This window comes from Peromyscus eremicus, chromosome 5 (genome assembly GCF_949786415.1).
Source record: "Peromyscus eremicus chromosome 5, PerEre_H2_v1, whole genome shotgun sequence".
Classification (NCBI taxonomy): Eukaryota; Metazoa; Chordata; class Mammalia; order Rodentia; family Cricetidae; genus Peromyscus; species Peromyscus eremicus.
Window position 1 is genome coordinate 132,713,461 of NC_081420.1, and position 27,279 is coordinate 132,740,739.

The 27,279-nt window shown below is 42.4% G+C and overlaps 1 protein-coding gene across 2 annotated transcripts in view; it reads left to right on the top strand.

The window, feature by feature from the left end:
- Fto (FTO alpha-ketoglutarate dependent dioxygenase) overlaps nt 1-27,279 on the top strand; it is a 362,821-nt gene that overhangs the window by 122,179 nt on the left and 213,363 nt on the right. For both annotated transcript variants that reach the window (XM_059264553.1, XM_059264552.1), the window contains exon 4: nt 7,446-7,589. In XM_059264553.1, the coding sequence (XP_059120536.1) occupies nt 7,446-7,589 (144 nt within the window). The remainder of the gene's footprint in view (nt 1-7,445; nt 7,590-27,279) is intronic.

The window sequence follows — 27,279 nt, forward strand, 5'->3', positions numbered from 1 at the left end:
CTGTTGACTGAAGGAATAGGAACAAAGAGCTAAGAAATGGGCCTCACTTTTAGTTTGAAATAATGGTGACTATAGACTTGCATACAAAGGAAATTATTAGTGTACAGTATTAATGTACATGTTAATTATAAAAATTTTGTGATATATTTTGATTAGTATTTTAATCTCTACCATCACACTGATGCCTCTGGCTTTGTTTCCTATATAACGGTATGGTTGCAGATAGCTTTAAAATGTAAACAAAATGTTTGACTTCATTTATCATTAATTAAATGGAGTCATTTTTATCCAAAACTACCTAGGGGGAAAAAAAAGCAACAACAACAAAACAAAATAAAAAACAAATCTAATTGATGAGTTTTTGAGAACATTATGGGTATTTAAACCTTGACCTTTAAATTTCTGTTCTTCTGAATTTTGTTAAATCATTTTACCTCTTTAACATTGTGGTTTGCTTGGCATGTGCCAAATAAATGGAGACACTTAAAATCTTTCCAACATTACTAAGGCTTAAAGGCAAGTAGGAACCCATTGCCCCTGCCTATTTCAAGTAGCATGGGGCAAGAGTAATCAGTGGTAGTTGCTGAAGATAATTACAAGTTGATTTCCCTGTGAAAGTGAGCTATACTACACATAAGCAGTAAAAAATTTATCATACATACAATTCCTTTCCTCCCTCCACAGCTCAATGGGGGAGGAACCCTCTACCAAACATCACCTTTAATGGGCTCATTTCAAAGGTGCTGGGTTATGTTATGGAGGACATCAGGAAGCACCAATTGGCTCATTTGTGTTATGGAGGACATCAGGAAGCACTGATTGCTCTCTCTGTCTCTGGTTGTGGTTCATGGCCTTACTGGTACCAGACTGAGAAGAGTGCCAGGACAAAAATCAAAGGGGAAAGTAGGCAACTGCTCGGTTAGCCTGTAGATCACTACATCCCAGGATGTGTACACTTGGCAGTGCACTCAGCCCTTAAATGCCATGAACATGCATGCTATTGGCTGCTTGCCATGTCTGTTACCATTAAGGCCACTTGGACAAGACATTTTGCCACCTTGGGGTAGCAAAGATGCACATGCCTTCTCACATTATTATTCTTCTGCCAAAGAGCTGGAGATAAACTGATGTAGCTTTAACTACTTTATGTTGGATGTTATTAGTCACATTCTACTGTCAGATGTGAGTCATATGTTATGATTTTGTTTAGGCTTGTCTCGATCAGTATTTACCATTGACATCTCTCCCAAGTCATTAATATTAGCAGTCTGTAGAGGAGATCAGCAAGTATTTTCTGTAAATGGTCAAATCCTAACTGTTTCGGGGTCAATAGGTCTTGTGGTCTTAGTGTTCCCTGGCCATCTGGCTGTGAGATGTGAAAGCAGCCAGGGATGCTGTAATGACTGAGCATGAGTAGGTTCTAGTTAAACTGTAGTTAGGAAGCAGGTCATGAGGCTGATTTTCAGTCAGGCTCACTCTGTGTCCTAGCTGTAAATCACGGATCACAGACTCTGCTCTAGGGTCCAGAAAGGTATCACAAATGAGTGAAATGCAGTGGCTGCCTGGGGGCTCTGGATAGCCGAGAAGTCATGCCTTGTGTAAGAGGGCTGGCTGTACTTTACCTATAGCTAGCTATATGTAACTGACTCACGATGCATGCTCTCATAATTCAAGAAGAGTTGAAATTTGGATTTTAATACAAAGTTTTTTTTTTTAGGCTTGTTTATTTTATTTTATTTTATTTTATGTGTGAGGGTGTTTTGCCCACATGTATGTATGTGCTTGCTATGTGCTTGCCTGGTGTCTCTGGATGGGGGGGGATGTCAAATCCCCTAGAACTGCAGTTACAGACAGTTGTGAGCTGCTGTGTGGGTGCTGGGATCAAAGCCCTCTGGAAGAGCCGCTCTTGACCGATGAACCATCTCTCCAGCCCCTAACAGAGTACTCAGCTAATTTGGACTGGTTAAGGCAAGGCATGCAGGCGAAGCTGAGTGCCTTTCAGTTCTTTCAGGCTCACCTGCTCCCCCGTAGCAAATTCCAGTGTTTTCAAGTGTAGCTATGCATTATGCATAAAAAGAAGTGTCTGCAGGACACATCCCATGTGACAGCAGTGGCCTGTGCTGGTACTGCCAGCAGCCCTCCTGTTGCCTATGGTGACCATTTCCTCCAGATCCTCCAGAAAGGTTCAAAAAGCTGCAACTAGAAAGTCAGCTATGCCCCTGGTAGTAAAGCTTCTTTTTCTCTTAAGTCATCATCCCTGTTTCAAAAGATATTTAAAAATGGTTTTTGGATTAACCTAGGAAGTGGCTTTGAACTTGTTATTACATGGTGGTATTCTTAAAGAAATGAATTAAAAGTTCCTCTTACCTAAAAGGTACCCACAAAAACATGTACCGCATCTGGGCATGCTGGTACCTGTATTCACAGCACTTGGGAGACAGGGGCAGGAGGATTACTGTGACTTTGAAGCAAGCCTGGACTATAGTAGTGAGACCCTATCTGTAGGGCAGGGTACATGTAATAGGAAAAGAAAAATGAAAAAGGCTAAGAGTCTGCTAATATGGCAATCAGATTCAGATCGAGAGAACTGTATAAAGTTAGATGTGGCTGTAAGGGTCATCTACTAGCTTTCTGCTTTGCAGAGACCAAAACTTGACTTTTTGACCTGTTCTTTTCATTATACTTAGTGCAAAGTAATGTGAATGGGTAATCATAAAGGAAGTTCCTTTCCCTATGTCCCTCTCTGCTTTCTCTTCCTTTCTCTGCTTTGAACTCATATATGGTTGCTGTAGAAGATGTTCAGAATGTGGGGAGTTGGTATGGGTATGCACTGTCTGAGATCTGGGCAGTTTGGGAATGTTAGGTGATGTGTGCATGACAGAACTAGTACTGTGTGCTCTGCTGTCCATCTTTATGACATACAACTTTGCATCATTTTGTCTTCAGTAATCCCTCCAGTGTCCCTGCCCTTCCAAACACTGTTACTTTTAAGTCTCATTTTTCTGCAGGGATTCCATTTTGAACTTTAATAGTCCTTGTTGAAACTTCTCTAAACCTCTTTAGTGTTTTTTCTACTTTAGCAGGAACGTTATACTGTTTGTTCTTTAAATTTTAGTTTTAAACGTATGTTATATATGTGTATGTGTGTTTACTTGTGTGAGTTTATGTGCATCACATATGTTGCAGGCAGGAGTCTGTGGAGGTCAGAAGATGGCGTTGGATTCCTGGAACTGTTGTAATAGGCAGTTGTGAGCCACTGTGTGGATGCTGGGGACCAAACCTGGGGGGTTCTCTAAAAGAGCAGCAAATGCTCCTGACCTCTGAGCCCGCTCTCCAGTTCTCTTTGTTCTTTTAAAAACAACGAAGCAAACCAACAGATGTTTGAGGGTTTTTTCTTTTCAATCAACATTTTCTTTCCCTGCCACCTAACACAGGACTGGGTGGTGGGAACTGAAAGCAGTGCAGTGCAAGAGGCCCCTCGATGGCCTCTGTCTCCTAGTCACCAGAGCTCCGAAGGCAAACCCCAGACCTTGCCCTTGAGGACCAGAGTGCAGGCCAGTGGTTTAGAGTGTAAAGGCATTGAAATCTGAAATGCTGTCTTACCGGTCACCACTGCTGCTCACTAACACTCCAGTGGAAGGAATTCTCCACCCTGGCTGGCTTCATTATTTCAGTCAAGAGATACCACAAGTGCCTGATACAGTTCTGAGGATATAGCAGGTGTTCAATAAATACCTCCTAAATGAACTTGAAAAGTTTATGTGTAGGGCCGTGCCCGGCAAGACTTAGTGAGCTGAGAGGTAGTGCGCACCTTCTGCTTCTTCGTGTGTCTCTTCCACTCTGGACCCAGAAGTACCACAGGCACTGCATCTTTATGCAGATTCTAGCCAATTCATTTGTCATGGAAATACATGAGGTAGGTCCATGTTACTACTGAGTCATAGTAATGGTGATGGTCACATGATATTGTATTGTCTGAGCATATTGTAATTTCTTCAAGCAGTAGCCTGCTAGTGGATATTGAACTTACTTCTGGTCTTTCAGTTTTAAAGTTGGTAAGGTAGCAAACAGCACCACAAGCTGCAATGCCTGCTCAATAGTCTCTGTCACCCTCTGCAAGTCAGAACAGTAGTCTGTACCCCTAAAAGTAGAATTCTTACAAAGATCAAAGGCTTCATGTATTCACACTTTTAATATGTATTACCAGATTGTCCTCCACAGAGACTGGGTGAGCCAGGTTGCCACACTCTTACCAACACTGGATCTTTTAAAGTGAACACATAAGCCTGGTGGCTCACACCTTTAATCCCAGCACTGGGGAGACAGAGACAGGTGGATCTCTGAGTTCGAGGCCAGTCTGATCTACAGAGTGAGTTCCAGGACAGGCTCCAAAACTACACAGAGAAACCCTGTCTCAAAAAAAAAAACAAAAAACAAAAAACAAAACAAAACAAAAAAACAAAACACAACACAACAAAACAAAAATCCCCCCAAAATACAAAATAAAACAAAACAACAACAACAAAAAACCCAAAACAAAAAATGAAGAAATAAAAGCCTCCTCTGATTTGATAGGTGGTAAAACAGTTCTTCTAAGTGTGATTTGCATTCTTTTATGTGACTAGGTTTAAGTTTTTCCACTGTTGTCTCTGTGAACTTCTCTTCGTGTATGCCTAGGATCATCACTTTCATCCCCAGCTCTGTTTCCTTTTCGATGTTCAGCCTTGGTAACATTTGCTGTTGGTCTGTCAATGTGTGGGAAGGACAAGTATCCCCTGGCTATTCCTGTTTGTTTATACCTCCCTCTGTACAGCAGTCTCATCATCTGGAGTTTGAATTTTTGGAGTTTTGTCTGTCTGTGATGAGCTATTGTTTGAAACTATTAAATGAAAAGTTAGAAATAAACACTTAGTAACTTTTAAGTGTGTGCCTCCTTTTGAACCATGATGAAAGCTGCCATCCTGTTATGTCCTGCCCAGGGTCAGTCACCTCACTCTAGTGTTTCCAAGCTGTACACACTAAGCCATCAGTGTTTGGTAACTTGCAGTTGTCCCATCTGCTGTGGCTATACTGCAGTGCTGATGTTCAGCTAAACTTTATTATTGTTGACAGTAGCTCCCAATCTGAAGCATTTAATGCTTGTGGTCTGTAGATGCCAAAGAGTAGCCATGAAGTGTTTGCATTCAATGAAAAGGTAAAAGTACAGTAAACTATTTGAGATGGAGTTAGATAGCCATGGAAACAGGATATTCAGATAGCTTTTATTAGCCCATCTTATTGTAATTGCTCTATTTTGTTATTATTATTAATCTCTTATTGTAACTGATTTATAAAATAAACCTTATGGGTATATATATATATATGTGTGTGTGTGTGTGAAAAACATACTTTCTCGACTCTACACTTACGCTGGAATCCTTGGAATGTGTCCTCTGTGAAAAAGAAGGGGCTAACAATGCCACTCACCTAAACTGTTAATCAAAATAAATTACTTCATCTTCATTTTTTTTATTTTGATTACTTCATCTTACTATTCCTTACTTTAAATTTATAGGTTAATTAGGGGAAAACTGATATTTTCATTATGTTTTATTGCTCTATGTTTGTGTCTGTGTGTGCATTAGGAGGTTGGAGTCCAACCTTGGGTGTCTTCCTTAGGAACATTGTTCACCTCCTTTGAGGTAGGGTCTCTCATTGGTCTAGAGCTCACCAGTTAGACTTACTGGCTAGCCATCAAGTCATAGGAACCATGAATCTCCACTTCCCTAGCACTGGGATGACAAGTGTGTATCACCTTGCTGGGTGTTTTTATTTGAGTCCTGGGGAATTGGACCAGTTCTGTGCTTGTAAAGCAGGAGCTTTGTCTACTGAGCCAACCTTCCACGCTTGGGGCCACTCTAATTAGATACCATTGTGTTGGTGGTTCCCATCAGAATAATGATAGATGTTTGTGTTGCTAAGCCTCTGTGTTACTTACTTTTCTATTTGTATAAAGAGATACCATGACCAAGGCAACTTATAGAAGAAAGCATTTAATTTGGGGACCCACGGTTCCAGAGGATTAGAGTCCATGGCCATCATGGTGGGGAGCATGGTAGCAGGTAGGCAGGCACAGTGCTGAGGTAGTAGCTGAGAGCTCATATCTGATCCATAAACATGAGGCAGAGAGAGAGCGAGCAAGCTAGCAAGAGAGAGAGAGAGGCAGGGACGGGGGGAGGGGGGGAGAGAGAGAGACCGACCCATTGGCACATCTCCAACACATTCACACCTCCTAATCCTTCTCAAACAGTTCCACCAACTGGGGACCAAGCATCAAATAAATATATGAGCCCTTGGGCCATTCTCTTTCAAAGCCCCACAGCACCCTTTTCTAGTTCTTAGATTTGGGTACAGTTCTACTGTTCACTTTGAGACTGAGGCAGGTCTGTACTATATCGTGTTGAGAAAGTAGCTTTTAGTCCCATTATATTTAGGTTCCATGGAAGGATAATGTACTGATTTGTTTAGTTTTTGTGTTTTGTGTCACTAAAGTGATCTCTCTCTCTCTCTCTCTCTCTCTCTCTCTCTCTCTCTCTCTCTCTCTCTCTCTCCCTCTCCCTCTTCCTCTCCTTCTCCCTCTCTCTCCCTGTCTTTCTCTCTCTCCCCCCTCCCCTCTCCCTCTCTGTTTCTCTCTCCTTCTCTCCCCCCCTCCCCAAATATGATGAAGTTTAAATCTTAAGCTTTTGGATATTGGCTATTTTGTAGAGCTACCCTTGTATTCCTAAAACAAGTTTTACCAGGTCATAGAATGTTCTTTTAATATGATGTTGGACCTGGAGTCCCTGTTCTCATAGTTAGAAATTTAACATTGATTATTTGATGTGGGATTGGTTTCTGTACAAGCATGTTTTCTTTTATGTTTTGATATGTATTATTTTAATAGGATGATTCTGGGAATGTCTCTTTCTATGCTCCAAAGCAGTACGGAGGTCCACTAAAATGACCTACCTGTTCCCTAAATATGTTTAGTAGGAAGTTTTTTGTAACTCTCTGAGCCTGTTGCTCTGAGAGAGAATCCTTTCATAGTTTCCTCTCCACCTTGTCAGGTTTTGTTTAGCATTCCCTTTTCTCTGGGTTGTTGGGGTAATTAATATCTTCTTGAAACCTCCTTCCTTAATTGAGCTTTTCTAATTTATTTGCTTTGAGCTGAACAAAATAATCTTTTGTTCTCTTCTTAATCTCTGGTTGTTTCCTCATTATTATATTTAAGGTATTTGTTTGTGAAAAAGATAAATCCATGCTAAGGATATTCTTAAATGTCTTTTTTAGAAATCGTGACACAAAAGGATGTTCTTTACTTAACATCTAGATTTTATTAAGAGACCAGTAATTTCTAAGGTAGCAGCAGAAAGCTCGGGAATGTAGATGAAGTGTGTCTTTGCTGAGCACTTCCCCTGTCTCCACAGGCTCTGAAGACGAAAGTGAGGATGAGTCCAGCTTCGAGGGAAGAGATCCTGACACTTGGCATGTTGGTTTCAAGATCTCCTGGGATATCGAGACGCCAGGCTTGGCAATACCTCTTCACCAGGGAGACTGCTATTTCATGCTGGGTAATGTCTGGAGACTCTGGGACTGCTGTTTTACTTGTCTGAGCTTAGAGTCATGGGGGTTATGCATGTTTGGGGGCTGTCTTTTGAAATAAACTTTTTGAATACTTTGTATTCATAATGAAGTTTTTGAGGACATGTAGCACATTAATTTAATCTTTTAATTTTATATTTATTTATTTTGTGTGTGTGAGTGAATTTGCTTGCATTCATGTATGTCTGTGCACCACATGCATATGTGGTACCCCTCGAGGCAAGAAGAGGTTGGACCCCCTGAAACTGGAATTACAGACAGTTGTGAGCTACCATATAGGTGCTGGGAACTGAACTCAGGTCCTCTGCAAGAGCAATAAGCCAGTTTCCTCTCAGGCTTGGCCACGGTCTCTTTCTCTCTGCTTGTGTTTTAATTCTTTGGAAATTACTTATGAGCTTACAGTAAATGGAGCTGTGGAGTTTGGGGTGCTTTGATTTTTGCTGCTTAGTTTTGGAATTTTTAGTGTTATTTGTTCTCAACCTATCTTCCGCTGCAAAATGTGCAAACATGCTTCTTTTGTGTTTTTACTCACGAAGCTTCTAATGGGCTAGGGAGATGGCTCGACATGCAAGCGTGAGGACCTGGGCTCGATCCACAGAAAGAAACCCCTGTGTGAGGACATGCCCTAGTGAATCCCAGTACCAGAGAGGAGGCAGGAGGCTCCCTGGGGCTTGCTGATCAGCCAGCTCAAGCCAGTGAGACTATGTCTCAAAAAACCCTTTGGAGGAAAAGTACCAAGGTTGACCTCCAGCTTCCATGCATACACATACACACACTCGTGTACTGGCATACACAGGTGCACTCCACAGGAACATGCACGTGTGTACACATAAACAGAGACAGCTTCTCAGTTTATTCTCCCCTAGGCTCTGCCTTCTGGTGTCCCCAGGTTTTTTTTATCCCTGTCTGCTTGCAGAGATCTAATGGTCTCTTGGCTTTTGAGCTAGGAAGAACTAGGGCTTGAGATCAGTTTTTGGTTAGGATTATTTTCCTGTTAAGTCTGGTATTTGTGGAGTTTCTGTATTGCAGGTACAGAGTAAGGTTCTGGGGAGACATTGGAGAGCAGTAGATCTTGCTCCGTGCCTCCTAGGACTTTATAGTATGAAGTGGTGCATTAGTGTTTTCCAGGCTTTGGTTTATTGCAGGTCAGTGTCCAGGTCCTTGTCATAGTCAAGTGCTAACTCTATCGGTCATTAAATTGTTCTATCAAAAACTTGCTCTTTTCCACCACTGAAATAAACTTAATTTTGAAGGAGATTTTATATTACTATTTTACATGGAAAACCAATATTACCTGACCTAACTACAGTGTTTTGTAAAAGTAAGTGTAGAGAAACTAAAAGACTACTAAGTACACACTACTTTTCTTTGTTGGAGATCTTAGAGTCTGAGTCTTGTGCTTTGTTTAAACAAGAGACTAACAGCTTATATGAATACTATGCAAATTAAGCACACAGTAAATATGTACCAATAAAAATGCATAGCAATAAGAAAAAAAGAATCTCATTATTACTCCTAATATCAGACATTAGGTTTTTGTTATTTGATTAGCATAATGGATGCTAAAATGAGATCTCAATGGTGAGAGAAAGATTATTCACCTTAGAGAAGGCAAAGGTTGGGCAGACAGACAGACAGACAGATACACTAATAACATTAGGCCAGTCTGAGGCGTTTTCTTTGGTTTTTGCATGGGGATTGGCAGTAACTGTGGGACTTAGTGCTGTGCCCTTCTGCAGCTCCAGTGCAGTGTCTTACTTCTCACTGGATCTTGCTACACAGTGTACAAATGTGTTCGCTGAAGCAGTCAAACTAACCAGCCTTCTGCGGGAGATGTCCGAGCTGCAGATTTGTCCACCTCTCCCTCCATAGGTGGCAGAGCAGAGACTGCCAGCCATAGGCTTCACGGGCAGTGCTTTGCCCACTCTGACTGTGGTCCTGTCAGCTGGATCTCAGGATGCTGAACTCTGGCTGTTGTCAATGTCAGAGTCATCTCTCACTTCATTCCCCTTTGACCTCGGGATCCATGCTTTCACTCTGACGTCCCTATCCCTGTCATTGAATGTCATTTGTATAAAAAGATTGTAACTTAAGTTTTTGTTCTCCCTAAATTTGGACATTTGGCTTGAATCTAAATAAAAGACTTCTCTTGGGATACTTTGTTGGTAATTTCTATGAATAATTTGTGTATGTGGAGGAGATAAGAGCCAGAATGGAGCCTTTTCAAATAGTTTCCTGTTTATCTGTGTATGAAACCAGTGGATTTGCATTGTAAAAGCTCTGCTATCTTCTGTGCATTTAATAACATCTTCTATGACTTCCTCTGATTCCAAATCAGAGTGTGGAGACGAGAGAGAGAACTCAGTGGTAAAGAATGTGTGCTCCTTTTGCAGAGCTCAGTTCAATTCCTAGTACCCATGATGCACTGCTTATAACTGCCTGCAACTCCAGGGGGTCTGACAACCTCTTCTGGTCTCTGTTGGTACCTGCACTCACATCATATATCTGCACACAGACACACAGGTATATACATAATTTAAAAAGCAGCTTATGTTCATCCTAGAGAAAAGAAACTCTGTAGAGTATAAAAGGAAAGAATATAAAAACAAGTTTCATATGTGACGAATATATTCCTGCCCAGTCTCTCCCCACACGTGTGTATCTGGAACAGTAGTAGTATTAGTAGCAAGCACATTTATTATGAACTAATGACAAGTGAAACATTCTGTTATTTTTCTTGTAACCCGAGAGGCAAATATTAGCTATTCCTATAAAAGAATTCTAGTTAGACGGATAGACTTATCCATGGTTACACGGCAAATAAGAGTTAGGAGTTAGAACCTGACATTTGAGTCTGCTTAGGTGTCAGCATTCCCACGTCAGGCCTTTCTTTACCCCAGGTGCTCCCATGACCCCTCACCCTACTCCTCCACTTTCTCTTCCCCAGGTGCCCCCATGTCCCCTCACCCTACCCCTGCACTTTCTCTTCCCCAGGTGCCCCCATGTCCCCTCACCCTACCCGTGCACTTTCTCTTCCCCAGGTGCCCCCGTCCCCTCACCCTACCCCTGCACTACCCCTGCTTTGGGCCTTCAGTCCACTTCTCTCCATGAAGCATTGTGGTTCTGGAAGGGAAGAAAGGATGACAGTATTCTGGTTTTTGTTTTTTCCAGTTTTAAAGGCTTTTTTTTTAGATTTAATAGCTGGATTAGTAGTGAAAACATTTAATTAATCACATTATTAAAACATTTAATTGATTGCATTATCCTTTTGATGTCATTACAAGGAATGTACATGTTCAAACATTTACTGAGTCTCTAAGCATTGTAGACTTGTAGGTGATAAACTCAAGAAATTCATGCTGGTTTTGGAAGTTGATATTCAGGATATAAAAATCTAGTACTTTCTACCTCCTGCCTTCAGACATAGGTGACATTGTTGGTTTCTACAATACTGTTTTAGGCATAGCAAGTGTACCCCAAAGTCTGCATTTAGAATGTATTTTTTTGAAGATATCGTATTTGATTTTTAAAATGAATTTTCTTCCATCTCCTATTTAAAAACTCATAATTTGAAAAAAAAATAAAAGCAACCATTGTATAGTGTTGCCTTTTCGTGTTAGCTTTTAAAAATCCAAATACTAAGGAGCCCCCTGGACGGCCCTGGGCCTCCTCTGATAACTGAAGTCTGAACTTCGCAGCACTTACAGAAAGGAAACAGTTTAGCTCAATTTATAATAATATATTGGTCTGCAGAGGAAGTGTAGCCCGCACCCCACTGTCTCAAGTGAATACTCCAGGGGTGTCTGATGGGGAACGTGTCGGGTGCCGGTAATAAATCCCCTGCCGTGGGTGTGAGCGAAGCCCTGATGGCAGTGCCCGAGGACACACTTCTCGGGGCTGTCACAGTTTTACTTTTAAATTGGAATCTTTGCCCTAATCTCAGAGTTAGACAAGACCAGATTTGCAAACAGATTTACAATTTTCACTAATTTTCCAACCAGGACTTCAAAACACACTTAGAGGAGGAAAAAAAAGAAAGAAAGAAAAAAACCATTTACTCTGGTGTTTCTCAGGGTCGGATGATTTACTTTGCCACAGCTGTTTTCCATAGACTGCTTGTAGCCAGGGAGTCAGGGACTTAGGAGTGCTCAGAGACAAACTGGGTTTGTTTTTTGTGGAGCAGATTATACAGTTCAAGGGACAGCAACTAAATTCTGTTCATTAACCAGGAGCTGGGTGTGGAGGTGGGATGTTTGGGGACAAAGGTGAGTGAACACTGGGCAGCCCTCTGCTGGTCCCCCTAAATGTATCACTGTGATGTCTTGAATGTCACTGTTCACGGCTGATCTCTCTGGTCTCTTTCTTACTTAAGTCCAGCCGAATCTCACTTTTAAACGTCTGTTGTCAGTACCAGAACCAGCTACTGCAGACCTTGGTTGTCAAATTCAAAAACAGAATCCTTGGCTGAAGCAGAAAGAGACCGCAGAAGTTGAAATGCCTGGCTTTGTTGGGTTTTATTTTCACTCACCACTGTGTAGAGGGGAGTAAGGCAAGACTGTAGGTAGGACTTCCTGCCCGCTGAGCGGGTTCCAGGCTCGCTGCACTATGCATGGCCCCACAGTGTTAGCACATCTTTGAGTCTTGGCCCTCCATGTAAAATGAGAGCTTCCCTGTTCTTTGTTTCTCACCATTCTTGTTAGGAGTAAGGAGAGGTGTGTGGGCCTGTGCCTTGCCGGCTACACTTAATGTGGGTCTTACTGTAGAGACTGGGACCTGGGCCATGGCATACTGGAGAACCAGCCTGGCGACGCAGTGACGGAACAGTGCTGAATGGGGGCGCCTCTCCTGCCTCAGGCCCTGAGCTCTGTGGGCTTTGCAGCTCATTGCTTTACACGTATGTTTCCATCACCTCACCGAGTAACTACAAGAGCGGTAAATCTCACCAGTTGGCTTTGCAGGGTGACACAGTTAGCATCTGGCCACTGCTGAATGGAACTCTGCTGACCAGTATTACTTTGTTTGAGGCTGCCTTTACTTATGGAACCTGGTCATTTTTTTTAGATTTATTTCCCCCTCTATGAAATACTTGCGGCTTAGCGACAGCAAGGCCAGAACACCGTGAACATTTGATGTGGTGTAACCTGAAGGGTGACGCCTGCTTCTGTTTTTCAAGGCAACATGGGCACTCTAGTTGGAGGCTGTCGCCCTGTGGGCAGGAAGAACAGAGGTCACTAGGATTTAACTTAGCCTGACTGGGGCCTCTCTTGGGATTTAACTTGGAGACTGTAGTATCTTTGTAAATCCTTCAGGTGTTCCTCAGCCCTGCCTAGATTTAGACATTTTATTCAAAGCAAAAGGCTTCTGACCCCATTCCCTTCCTCCCCCAGCCTCTAAGTGACCAGCTGAAGGAAAAAGTACATGTAATTTATGACTTAATCATAAATTCAAAATAATTATACTTTATTACCTCTCACGGGCCTTGAGATGTAGGTGCTATGTTCTGTTTTCTGCCGAGGCAAGGGAATAAGGGAAACAGTAATAAATTATAACTCGAGGCTGCAGCCCGTAAGCTTGAGGAATTGCCATTCCAGTGGAAAGTGCTTGAACAGCCAAGTAGGCACCTGTCATGTTTGCTTTTACTCGGAAAGGTGGAAACATGACAGGACAGTTCCAGCTGCTTGTCTAATGTGAACCTGTGGTGGTGTACTTATCTTCTCGGGAATGGCAGAATGCGCGGGGGCGAGAATATCTCCTGAAACTCTCACTCTAACACATCTGGCCAGAGGCTGACATTTTCACACTTAGGCTTTGTGACTGGCTTCCTGTAGAACTTGGGAGAGAGCCACGTCTTGTGAACAGAGAGCCAAGCATGCTCTTCGGTTTCTGAAAGGATTTTCTTTTCTCTGATACTTTCTGACCATACCCAGGTTCATGTGTGTATCGCTTCTGTCTTGAAATTTACCTCATATACATATGACGGGTGTCCAGTGAGGGCCAGGTACTGTGCTGGAAGCTTTGATGTGTTTGTGTTTACTCCCTGTTACAAGATCATCAGGAAATAGTTATTTTGCTCTGACACTCCCACCCAGAGGAAGATTGATGGGGACTGACTGCTGATGTGTACAGGGTTCCCTTTTTAAAAACATCTGTGTGTGAGTGTGGCATATGTATGTGTATGTAGTGTATGTGCATGTGTGATCAGCAGAGCATGATCAGAGACCAGAGGCGGATGTCCTCCGCTTCCACTCTGCCTTATTCTCTTGAGTTAGGGTCTCTTCCTGAACCTAGAGCCAGGCCTGGTGGCCAGCAAGGCCCAGCCCTCCTCTCATCTTCTCCCCGCCCCCAGTGCTGGGGTTACTGGCATACATTGCCACACCAGACTTTTCACATTTCTGTAACCAGTGAGATTTGAACACAGATCTTCATACTTATTCAAAGTGTTCCTGTCCACCGAGCCATCTCCCCAGGCCCCAAGACTGCTTTTGAAAGGAAGACTGCACTAAAAGTAGTTTTTGATTGTCATGTAATATATGGATGTGCTAAAACACAGTCAGTTGTGATCTTTAAGTGGGAGAATTGTATGTGGTGTAAGCTCAATCTCAGTAAAGATTTTAAGCAGAAATGAGCTTTGGAGACATATAACACTTATTTTTTCAAGACAACCTGCCCAGTGAATTGTGTGTTTAAATGCAAAGCAATGGGTCTGAAACCCATCTTCATGCTTTGTCTACGAATTATGTAGTCATGGGATCTTGTGTTTCTTTCTCTTTCCTGGACTGTTGTAAAGATGACTATGCTTAGATTCCCAAGAGCCGAGCCAGGGCTGGGTTAGCTTTATCTCTTCTGTAAGACTTGACAGAGGAAGTTGGATATGGTAAGTGCTTAATAAGCAACTGTTGAATACGTGAGTGAGCGAAACAAGGATGGGCTTTGTTTTCACTTCATGGGGATATGCCTCGGCTGTGTAGCCGGAAACCCCTGAAAGCACTGCACTGGGACAGATTTTGAATTTTCTCCCCAAACAAATGTCCGTTTAGCTAATCCCTGGAGATCTCTAGAGACAAATTTAGACTTTCATGGCTGCCTCGTTCTTTGCATAGTGACCTGTGTTTTATCTCCATATGCTAGTTTCAATAAGGATGAGATATCATAGAATTTTACAACACAGTATGCTAATCAGCCTGTGCATTCTCTTCTGAATCTTAAGAAAACCCCAGGAGGTAAAAGTGTTCTTCCCTCCCTGGCACAGATCCTATGGCTCCCTCCCACTTCATCCCTTCAGAGCCACACTGAACTGGGATAGTCCTGTACCTGCCTGGAGCAGGGAGAATCCCTGCCCGCTGTTAGCTAGCAGCATTTTTTTTTTGGTTTTTTTTTTTTTTTTTTTTTTTAAATTTCAGAGACTTCTCCTTCAGCTTCCCAGATGCTGGGAATACAGGCCTGAGTCATTGCTCCTGGCTTTAGTAGATAAAATGGACTCCCTTTTTGTGTAATGAAGCTCCAGAAGCATGAGATGTGTCCCATTTTGTTACACACACACACACACACACACACACACACATATATATAAATTACCAAATATATAAATACAACCTGCTCAGTCCACATAACGTTATTTGTTTGTATATGACTTCAGGATTGACTGTTTGGTATTGGATAAGCAATTGGGGTACCCTTTCCTGAAGAAAGCTGTTTCTCACTTCTCGGTATACCTGAGTTGCCTGTAGTTCTTTGTCTATGGTCGGGGCACCATATGATTCCCCTTTCCCAGCCGGCTTGTCTACTGGTGCTGTCCTTGTTCTGGTCTTGTGTAGGCAGCCACATTGATGAGATTTTGTGGGTGTGGTTTCCCTGACATCCCTAGGAGATTCAGTCTCACAGCATACATCCTGGTCCTCTGGCTCATGTGATCTCTCTGTCCCTCTTCTGAGATGGTCCCCGAGCTTCAGGTGCAGGAGTTGTGCTCTCGATGGGTCCACTGGGGCTGGGCCCCACACCATTATCTGTTCTCTGTGTATTGATTAGTCGTGGTTTTCTGTAATAGTCTCCGTCTGTTGCAGAGGGTAGTTACCTTGATGAGGGCTGAGAGTTACTCTTGCCTGTGGGTGTATTTAGAATCTAGTTAGGAATCACGCTGGTTTAGTCAAGTGGCAGCTGTAGGTTCTCCTCCCAGATCTCTGGCCTCACTCGCCTGGGTAGTTGGCTAGGTCTCCAGTACTAGGCATGGTTTTCCTCTTTCTGAGTGGGCCTGATTCTAACTAAAGAGCTGTTGGTTACTGCCAAGATGTGCCTGCCACTGTAGCACTCTTGCTGGTCATTGCTGTGCTTCATGGGCATCATAGCTGGGTAGGACTACTGGTTTATAAAATGATCTTTTTTGAAGGTTTCAGCTCATGACTAGATTAGTAATTGAACATAACTGTCCTGATTCAGTCTTCCCGTGTGGCATGTTTCTCATTGGACTGTAACTTTTGGTCCATAAGTATTAGCTTTTCTTCTAGAGAGCTACTTTTTTGGGAAGTGGTGTGTGTGTGTGTGTGTGTGTGTGTGTGTGTGTGTGTGTGTGTGTATTCTTGACTCCAGTGAATGAGTAAACCAATATTCTCTTTATTTTTATTTCATGATGATAGATCTTTGCCATATAGGCAAAAGAGAATATTTATTCTATCTTTGTCCTTTCCTGACTAGGAAAGATCCTTTGTGTGTGTGTGTGTGTGGGGGGGGTGTGTATATGAGTATGTGTGAGTGTGAGTGTATGTGAACTACATAGCACTTAGAGCGGCTGTTCTCAACCTGTGGGTCATGACCCCTTTAGGGGGCCCAAAAAACCCTTTCACAGGGGCCACCTAAGACCATCAGAAACATTACAATTCATAACAATAGCAAAATGATAGTTATGATGTCGCAAGGAAAATCATTTTATGATTGGGGTCACCACAACTATATTAAAGCGTGTCAGCACTAGGAAGGTTGAGAACATCTAACTTAGAGGCTTGTTCAAAACAGAAACGTAGTACACATTTAGAGAGAATGCCCCCTTTTCTCCTCAGGCACTATTCAGATGAATCTTAAAGCTATGCTATCATCTTGTTTGAATGTCAGATTAATTTTGTACTGGTTACTGAGGGTATGATATGCTTATATGAATATAATAATTTATATAATTTACAATAATATAAATTTTATTACCAGTCTACATATTCTTCAACTGCTGGTGAAACCTGCATGGAAGACCTGAGTTAGAAGATCAGAAAGCGTGTGAAGGCCCAGAATTGGAGGTGTCTGGGGCTGCTTGTGTTGCAGTCACTAACTAGGTCACCTCACGTGTTTCTTGAGTAGTAGGCAGGAGTGATGGCTGTGTCTAAAGGAGACAAAAGGAGAAAGCACTCCACTCCACTTTTCTGTCTCTAGATAGATAGAAGGACGAGAGTCCTCAGTTTCCCCAGCTGTCCCTGCACGGCCTTGGGAAGGCTTGCAGCGTGCAAGAGGAAAGCGGGAAGGTGGCTCTTGCCAGGTGGGGTTAAAATCTTCATGAGTCTTTAGAAATCAAAAATGGGTTCCTAACCTCAAGACTCTGTTCTCCTTAAAATACAACAGCAAAGTAAACATTCTACAAGTTAATTTAAAACAAGAGGTCAGAGGTGAGCTTCTCCTGCGTCTGCCTTGTTTGGCGTTGTTCGTGTGGTTGGGGATGGAAGCCAGGACCTGCAGTCCTAGGCAGGCCCCCACTGCTGGGCCGCACACCTAGCCCCGGGTGTGTGTGTAGAAACGCTTTTGGTCCTGTACATTTACAGAACTTAGCCTTCACTGGACAGGCTTTACCATTCCTTTTTGCTTGTTTCATTCGTTTTCTTTTGTTGTTGTTAATGAATACCTCTCCATTGAAAACTTCCATTTGTATCTTTAAAGCATGATGTATCTGAGTTTCAGAGAAAAGAAAAGTGTTATTGGGAAATTAATAAGAAATGAGCCATGCAGTTTGTAGAGAATTTACAGACTCTAAGACTATATAAGCTAGTAATAATACTTCTAACACATTTATTTAAAGTCTCCTTGCATCTTTCCTACATTTGGTATCTTTGTTTATGTTTAGGAGTGACTCTGTTTCTCCAGTGTCTGCGTCTCATTTAGTTGACAGTCCTAGCCTCAGTATCTCTCTCAGTGAATAGTCCTGGATATTACACTTTTAAATCAAGTATAAAGTCATCTTTTACATTCGAACAATATAGTGAAATAGCGTTTTCAGCACCACGGCCCTCGCTGAAATGCTGTGTGAACAGTTATCTACGCACAAGAATGCCTTCAGAGTAACTGAGTCACTAGAGGAGAGAGGGTGTGTGCAGGTAGAGCATGGATAAAACAAGGAGGATGCAGGAAGGGCTGATCAGCTTCGCTGTCACTTCCTTCACTCTGACTGAGGTTCTGCAGGGGTGGGGGAGCATAGAACTGAGGGGGATAGACTGCAGGGGTGGGGGAGCATAGAACTGAGGGGGACAGGCTCTGCAGGGGTGGGGAAGCATAGAACTGAGGGGGATAGACTGCAGGGGTGGGGGAGCATAGAACTGAGGGGGACAGGCTCTGCAGGGGTGGGGGAGCATAGATCTGAGGGAGATAGACTGCAGGGGTGGGGGAGCATAGAACTGAGGGGGACAGGCTCTGCAGGGGTGGGGGAGCATAGAACTGAGGGGGACAGGCTCTGCAGGGGTGGGGAGTGAAGTGAGTATCTTATCTGCAGACCCATCCCTTCTGACTCTGGCCTGACATGCCAAGTCTCGCCACCACCAGGCCTATCTCCACTGGCCCATATTCCAGTCTGGCCTCCAGAGCCCCAGGATCTCTGTCTGTCTTTGGGAACCCAGACTCCGGGTAGATTCCCTGTTGACTGTCTTTGCAGCACTTGTACGCCACATTTGACGCAGGGGCCACATCTGGGCAACTGGACTCCACATCTGTGGAATGATGGTTCCACAGACTCTAGAGCCGGAGTGGTGCCTGTGAGCCAGGCCTGGCTTGCTCCTATTGGTCCAGGCCCCAGGCTAGTTCCCATAAACCAAGGACAGAGGCCCATATTATGGACCGACAGTCCAGGCTTGCCTCTGAGGAGCCAGATATCAGCCTAGCTGTCTGTTGACCAAGCTGCAGGCCAGCCCACTTAGAAATTAGTGGTTTCTTAGCAAAAACAAAACAAAACAAAAAACCCAAAAAAACAAAAACCCAAAATATCCTGAAGAATGAAATATTCAAAGTTTTTCAAAAGAAAATCTGCCAACAAATAGTACTAAGCATGACAAGGCTGTCCTTCAGAAATAACAGTAAGGGGAATTCTTATCTACATAACACAAGATCTAGGCATTCATTACCATTCAGTTTGTCGATAAGAATTGCTAAAGAGACATCTTCCTGTGGAAATGAAAGGCTGCTGACTGACAAAATGAAAACAGAGTATGAAACTCACTACAAAGGTAAGACTATAATTCAGAATTCTCTAGTAAAGTAATTGTGTCACATAAATAATAACTCTCCTATAAAAGTTCAAAGACAAAGTGTTAAAAACCAGTGTAGCTGTACTCATGGACACACTGTGTATGAAGGATCTGAACGGACATAAAGCACAGAGTGTGAGTGGACCAGCTGAGGCACAGTATTCTGGTGGTGTTGTCATTAGTCAGCTAACAGACAGTTGTTACTGTGGGTTACACAGAGAAACAGGCAGTGGGTGCAGAGGACACAGACAAAAGAATCTAAGGTACCGCTGTAGAACATCACCACGTTGTAGAGGAGGCCAGAACAAGAGGAAGAAAGCAAAAACACTAACAGAAAGCAGTGGAAAAAATGGCAGTAAACACATGGGTTCAGGTCTCTAATCATGTGCACTTACAGAGTTACTGCATGGAGTTTTCAAAAGACAAAACCAACTGCAGTAGCTCCCCCTTAGCCACATGTTCCAAGAGACCCAGTAGATGCCTGAAATTATGGGTGTGCCAAACCTGGTATATTCCTGTTTTTTCCCTATAATGTGAATTTAAGATAGTTTAATTTATAAGTTAGGTATAGGAAATTAATAGTAATAACTATAATAGAACAACTATAATTATGCTGCAATAGAAGTTCTTATTAATAGCAGTGACTAATAGAATGAGTATAATTTACCCTAATAAAATTCCGTGTATGTGGATTTCCCCCAGACATCTCAGAGGATACTCCCCTTTCCTTGTGCTGAGGTGTGATATGGAGCCTCCATGATGAGATGGAGCCAAGTGAGACTATTGTGACACTCAGACAGGGGCTGATTATCTTCTGATAATACGTCACAAAGATTATGTACTTGAGGTGATCCTGGTGTGCCATCGTGATGTGGATGCCATCGTGATGTAGATGAAGGATGCTGGATTGAGTTGACTGCCAGTAACTGAAACAGCAGAAAGTAAAACCCACCAGATACTTCTCGTCGCCAGATACTCCCTGGAGATGAGTGGGTAACAAGAGAAGTTATGTGCGAAGTAACAACTGAAGACAAAGGTGACGGTGCTTACATCAGACAAGTGAGGCTTGATGTCACAAGCTCCTGAGAGATGCAGGTCATGCGCAATAACAATAAGTCGTTAAACTGTTAGACATGGAGTGGTTGCAAATGTGCATTCATGAACACCGGAGTACCTAAATACATGAAGCAAATATTAGAACTGAAGGGAGAAATATTTAGCAATATATATAAAAAAGAGAGGCCGGGCGTGTGGTGGCGCACGCCTTTAATCCCAGCACTCGGGAGGCAGAGGCAGGCAGATCTCTGTGAGTTCAAGGCCAGCCTGGGCTACCAAGGGAATTCCAGGAAAGGCGCAAAGCGACACAGAGAAATCCTGTCTCGAAAAACCAAAAAAAAAAATAAATAAATAAAATAAAAGAGAGAAGAGCTCAGCTCCCTATTTTCAATAATAGATAGATCATCCGGACAGAAAACCAGTGAACAACAGGCTTGGACAGCCATGTCAACCCAAAGGAGCTAACAGCCATGTGTGGAGCAGCCCTTCCAGCAGCGGGTGTATAGTGCACAGGAAGCATCCCCAGGTTAGATGATATGTTTTGCCACAATACAAGTAATGACACTCTTAAGAAGCTAATGTTTTCATCTTTACCACAACGATGTTATATGCAGAAATATCAGTGTATTGTATTTTTCTGTAAAATTCATGTACTGAAATTTCTGTAAAATTCACACATACTGGAATTTTAGAACTCCTCAAAAACCAGTTTCTTAAAAATAAAAGGAACTAAAAACATTTTTAGAGAAATGAAAATACCAAAACTTTTGAGGGGAGTTTATAGCAATAGATGGTTATATTAGAGAAAGACCACAAGTAAACAACCTGAATTTATATCTCAAGAAACTAGGAAAAGAAGAGAAAAAAACTAATTTGAAACTAGCAGAAGGAAGGAAATAATAAGAACAGAGTAGAAATAAATGAAATAGAGACCAAAATGACAGTAGAAAAATATACAAAACTAAGATTCTAGTTTTTTGAGAAGTTCAACAACATCAAGAAAAAGAACAGAGAAATAAAGTCAGAAATGAATGCAAAATCCTAACAACTTGTGCAACAGAAAGCAATAGATCTTAAGAGACTGCTGCCAGTGGCCTTATCCCAACCTATTTAGTAACCTAGACAACGGGATAAACTCCTAGACACATACCATTGCTGAGGCAGACTTGTGATGAAGGAGAGAATCAACACAGACAGATGTGTAGTGATGATTATGGACTAGTAATCACAGCCTTGCACCAGAGAAAAGCCGAGGTTCCGAGGGTTTTGCCAGATTTAACACCAAACATTTAAAGAACCTATGACAGTCCTTCTAAAAATCTCCCAAGGAACTGAAAAGGCAAGAGCATTTCCAGGTGTGAGTTATGAATCCATCATCACCCTCATAACAGCAGAGAAAGGCAGTAGGAGAAAAGACAATTACTGGCCTAGTATCTCTGAGGAGCATAGATAATCCTTAACAAAATATTAGCAAGCTATACTCAGTAACAAAGGGATCACATGCCAAGATCTACTGGTCTTTATCCCTGGTGGGCAGGACAGCTAAGCATATGCATATTGATTACTTACTGTTGTATGTTCTATTAATCCAATAAAAGGATAAATCGTGTGATGATTGAAAGCAATGCAGAAAAACATTTGGCAGACTCAGCATCTTCCAGTGTCTTATGTGAGAAGACAACACACACATGTCAAGGCAGGGCTGCCCACTGTTAGCTCTTCTAGTTAGCATAATACTTGATGCGGCATTTAGGCAAGATGAAAATAAAGCTTTCAGATTTGAAAGGTGGCAGTAAAACTGCCTGTGACTGCAGACGATGGTAGATATGAGCAACTCTAAAAAGAGAATGCAAAAAGCAAAACGAAACAGAAACCCTGTTAGAACTAATAAATGCAGTAAAGTTGTGAGATATAAGATAAACATAAAACGTCAGTTACTGCTTGGAGGTCGGGGCGCACGCCTGTAATCCCAGCACTCAGATGATGCTAACAGTAGAAGAAATGATGGGGATAGAGGTCAGAAACTTATTTATATGTGGACATGCTTGCTATGTCTGGAGCTCCAATTATTAAATGAACCAATCAGTTACCAAAGTCACCAATTATTATTGGCATAACTACAAAGAAGATTATAACAAATGCATGGGAGGCAGAGGCAGGTGTATCTCTCTGAGTTCAATGCCAGCCTGATCTGTGGAGCTAGTTCTAGGACAGCCAGGGCTGTTACACAGGGAAAGCCTGTCTTGAAAAACCCAAAACCAAAACCAAAACCAAACAAAACAAAAAAATCAGTTGCCGTTATATACACAGCAAACTTCAAAAAACAAAGTAGACAATCCCAGTTACAATAATATCAAAAGAAATTATGCAGGGATAAGTTTGATCAAGAAAGTCAAAAGTTCTGTATACCAAAAACTATAAAACACTGTTGAAAGAAGTTGAAGACACAAACAAATGGATGGGTAGCCCATGTTCATGGATTAGAAAAACCCAGTTCTGTTAATATGTCCATATTACCACCAAATGAATTAGAACTTTCTGAAATTCCTATCAACCTTTTCTTTTGTTTTTTCAGGAATACAAGATAAAGTTAATAAAATTTATACGTAACCACCAAAGACCTTGACTAGCCAAAGAAGTCTTAAGTAAGAATAGTTAAGATGGAGTTCTCATAACTTTCTCAGTTTATGCTACCACCTATAGTGAACAAGACAGCATGGTTGTGGCATTTGTGTTAGTTACTTTTCTCATTTCTGGGGCAGAATATGACAAAAGCAGTTTAAGGAAGGGTTTATTAGGCTCTGAGTTCGAGGGTGCATTCCGTCATGGTGGGGGAGGCATGGCTACACACCTGTGAGGTTGTGGGTCCCGTTGCATCTGCAGGCAGAAAGCAGACATGTGTTGGTGCTCAGCTTGCTTTTCCCTTTTCTTCACTCCAGGGCCCCAGTCAGGGGGATGGTGGTGTCTAGTTCAGGGTGGGTCTTCCTACTCAGTTAACCTTTCTGGAAACACCCTCATAAACCCACCCCAGCATGTGCTCCCCTGGCGATGTTAAATCTCATGAAGTTGACAATGATGTTTGTCATACAATATTTGTAATTTTTTTGTTTGTTTATTTTTTGAGGCAAGGTCATACCATGTAGGCTTAGCTGGCCTGCAACTCCATATGTAGATAGACCAGGCTGGCCTCAGACTCAGAGATCCACCCATCTGTGCCTCCTGAGTTCTGGGATTAAAGTTGTGTACCACCACACCTGGCCACAATGTTTTACATTTAATTTTTGTCAGAATGTATTTATGTACTTGGTCAAGCACAAAGTCAGGTCTTTTTGCAGCCTTGGAAACAGGTGTATCCTTTCTTGCTTGCTTGTTTTCTTTCTCAGGATTTTGGTGTCTTGCCTCTCCTATGCCTGCCTTTGCATTTCCTTCTGAGTTCCAGAGGTATTTCTTTAGCTCCCTCATCTACTACAGTAGGTTGGGGTTTTTTTGTTTTGTTTTTGTTTTGTTTTTGTTTTTGTTTTTGGCAAGCCAGCGGCATGCCATTCATGCCGGGTGTCACTTTAAGTGTGACAGTTCTAGTTAAAAACAAAACAAAACCCAGCAATCTTCACTGATTTCATAGGATTCCATTTTCACATCAGCTTTGGCCTTCTAACAGCTGCAAAATGAAGACTTAGGAGACACTAGAATCGAGTGTCTTCTAAAAGAGTTGAGAATTTTCTAGCTGTCTCCTTCTCAGTTTGAGCCCCGCTTCAGAGGCTCTGTCAGTCAAAGTGGTTCTGTTTCTTTGAACTGTAGTATTTTTTGCCTAAATCTGTGGTTTCTTCTTGTCTGTTTATCCTTATAAAAAGAGGACTACTATTGGCTCCTTGTAATTTGTCTGTGGGAGACAGAGATGAAATTTTGGCCAAATGTGTTACCGTAGCCAAGATGGCAGCTTGGTAAGTTGGAGCATGTGTCATAACTGTGTATGTCTTCATGTGACAGAGATGCTTGCTGTGTGAGTAGATGTGACTCTGGGGAGCATTGCTTTTTGTTCCAAGCCCTCACTTCAGACCTGCCTGGCCCCCTTCTCGGAGCACAGCTGGCAACAGCAGCATTGTAGCATCCAGTGCTGTCCCTCAGTGACAGTAGCCCTGGCCTCTGGGCACCTGTAGCTTCTCCAGATCCTGTGCAGAGGGTGAGCACTCCTCTTGGGATCCAATTGCGTATGTATTAGGCAGGCTGCTCTTTGAGAGACAGCCACGTATCTACTTCCTTTGCCCTTCTATAGTCTGATTCCACCTGTCCTGTTTCTAGCACAGACACTGGCTTCCGGAGTCCTGAGCCCTTTCTCTAGTGCGTGGTGCTGCAAGAGCTTTTGGTGTTTTTATCTTCCAGTGAAGTTTCTCTGGGAAGGAGGAAGACAGTGTCTTTGTCTAGTCTGACATCTTACCACAAGTTTCCCTTCCCCCTCCTATCAGCTATTCAGTTCTGAAAATGTTCTCACTCAAGGGTGTCCCAACATCTAGAAAAAAAGTCAGGTCATAAATATTAAGATTGAGAGATGAGAGTGGACAGGTGAGCGAGAATGAGGAGCTTCCGTGACTGTGGGAGCTCAGGGAGATTGGATTTCACTATCCAACCTATTTATTTCAGGAGTGCCGTGAGCCAAGCTCCTGATTGTTACTTTAAGAAATTTGGGTGAAGTCACCTCCCGTGACTCACTGAATGACAAAACCAGGGAACTCGGGGTCTGGGCAGATTTAGGGTGACCACCTGTCTTGGTTTATCCGTGGGCAAAGGAGTCTCAGGTTGTGGGGCTGTTCGTGCTAAAATCCCAGCTTGGTTGCCCTGGTGTACCATTGAACTTGTGCATCCGTGGCTTTTAGATGTGAGATGAGATTTCATGCTCCATTGGACACCCAGGATACTCTCTACCCACAGCCCAGTGCTTTCTCTATTGTTCTTTTGTTGAATAATCTGTTGACCCTGATTCTAGCTGTGATTGGAGGTAGTTTTCTTAGCTATACTCTCAGATAGTTCCAACAAATCCACGTGCTTTCAGTGTTTTCTTTTTTAAAATGTATTAAGAATAGATCTTATTCTATTCTAAGTGGGAATGCCTCAGTATATTCTTTGAGATCTTCAACCGTGAAGACCGAACCACTTTTAGAGACTTGGAGTTTTAGATAAACTAGTTCTAAAATGAAAATTCAAGGGACTCCCCCCCCCCCTCCCAAAAAGTCACAAAGAATTAGAGGCATTTGGAAGCATTTTCCAAAGAGTCGTTTGACCAGAGAGTTGCAAAGATATAAGTAAAGGTTCACACACCAAAGAATTCCTGCGTAGGGTGTTTGCCAATTGGCTCTAGCTATGTTCATTGCCACTCAGAGAAAGACAAGCACTTAACAAACACATCCCTGAAGATGCTCTTTCCTTGGTGATGTCTGTGGGTCCTGATGTTGATAGTACCGCGGTAACAAGGCCCTTGAGTAGATACACACATCTGTGTGCATTTCCTGGACCTGCTACTTTTCTTTCCAGAAGTCTGGCCTGCGGACTCCCTCTGACTCCTGCTTTTCATTCCTCTGCTTGATTCTGAAAGTCCTTTAGGTAAATGGTGAGGATAACACACTCCAGAGGGCCTCTACAGATGTCTTAGTGTATCCCTAGTCCTCAGAGATGGCACCCTGGAGGAGAGAATGTTCATTTGGCCCTCCTTGTCAGGCTGGCCACCAAGTCTACACAATTGGATTGGCTTTAGTCTTCTGTATTGCTGTACTTAATGTCTGCACTTGAAGGTCCAGATATACCACGGGTGTTTCGTTCAGCTCACTAGTCTTTTCTACTCTTGTTTGTATCATTTCTAATGTTTTGTGGTTTGCTCACCTTCAGTCAGTTTTTCCTTGAAGCCCTAAGAGTTGATCTTAATTTTGCTGTTCTTCCCACTTAGCTTACTCAATGCATCGAGAGGTTCTAGACTCCTTCCCTAAAGCATTCTTAATCCAGTCACTCTTCATCATCCCTCACTGTAGTGTGGGTCACTGTCAACCTCTGTTTGACCCACTACAAGTCTCCTCGATAGCTTCCCAGTGTCAACTTTCAGGCTTCTATTAGTTTCCATTACTATAATGAATCACTCAAGTCAGGCTACCTTCTAAAGTTGATGTTTTACTTCAAACTGCTGGAAATCCAAGAGCAGGGGATCATATCTGGTAATAGTTTTGCTGGTGGAGTCCTGAGCTGGTACCAAGTACTACATGGTAAGAGACAGAGAGAGTCTCTCTGTCTCTCTCTCTCTCTCTGTCTCTCTCTCTCTCTCTCTCTCTCTCTCTCTCTCTCTCTCTGTGTGTGTGTGTGTGTGTTCACACATGTACACACACTCTCATTAATTAATTTTCTCATCACTGTTACAGATTTCTTAAGAGTGGAAGGGTTATTGTCATTTAAGGGTGCAGCCCACGGTGGGCTGTATTCTAACATTCATGGTGGTAGAAGTTTTGGCTGAGATTCCTTTCATCTTGGTGAATCAGGAAGCAGAGAGAAATGAATGCTAGTGTTTGGCTTGCTCACTTTCTCCTTTTCCCCATCTTATTCCATTCAGATTGCTAGCTCACTGCTACCCACTTTAGCATCAGTCTTTCCCTTTCAGTTAGTTACTCCTTTCTGGAATGTCTTCAGAGACACGCCCAGAAGTGTGCCTCCTCCTAGGTGATTCTTCATTCAGTCAAGTTGATGGTGAGATTCCATCTGTGTCTGTCTGTCCATATGTCAGCCTGTCATCTCTTTTAGTGACTTTATTGTTTTAGATTCATAACAAAGCTGCAGAAATGTTTCTACTGACTCCTGCCCCATGTATGCACAGTCTCGAACAGTCTCCCTCATTAGCAACATCTCACACTGCAGTGGTATATTTACTACAATCAGTGAACTTAGATTGACATATTACTATCATCAAAAGTCTATAGTTTGTATTAGGGTTTGCTTTTCATGTTGTATTTTCTATGAGTTTTGAAAAATATATAATGACATGTAGTTAGCATTATAGTATTCTATAGAGTAAATAGTTACAATGCCCTGAAAATACTCTGTGCTTGTCTAATTATCCATCTTGAAAACCTTTGGCTTTTTTTTGTTG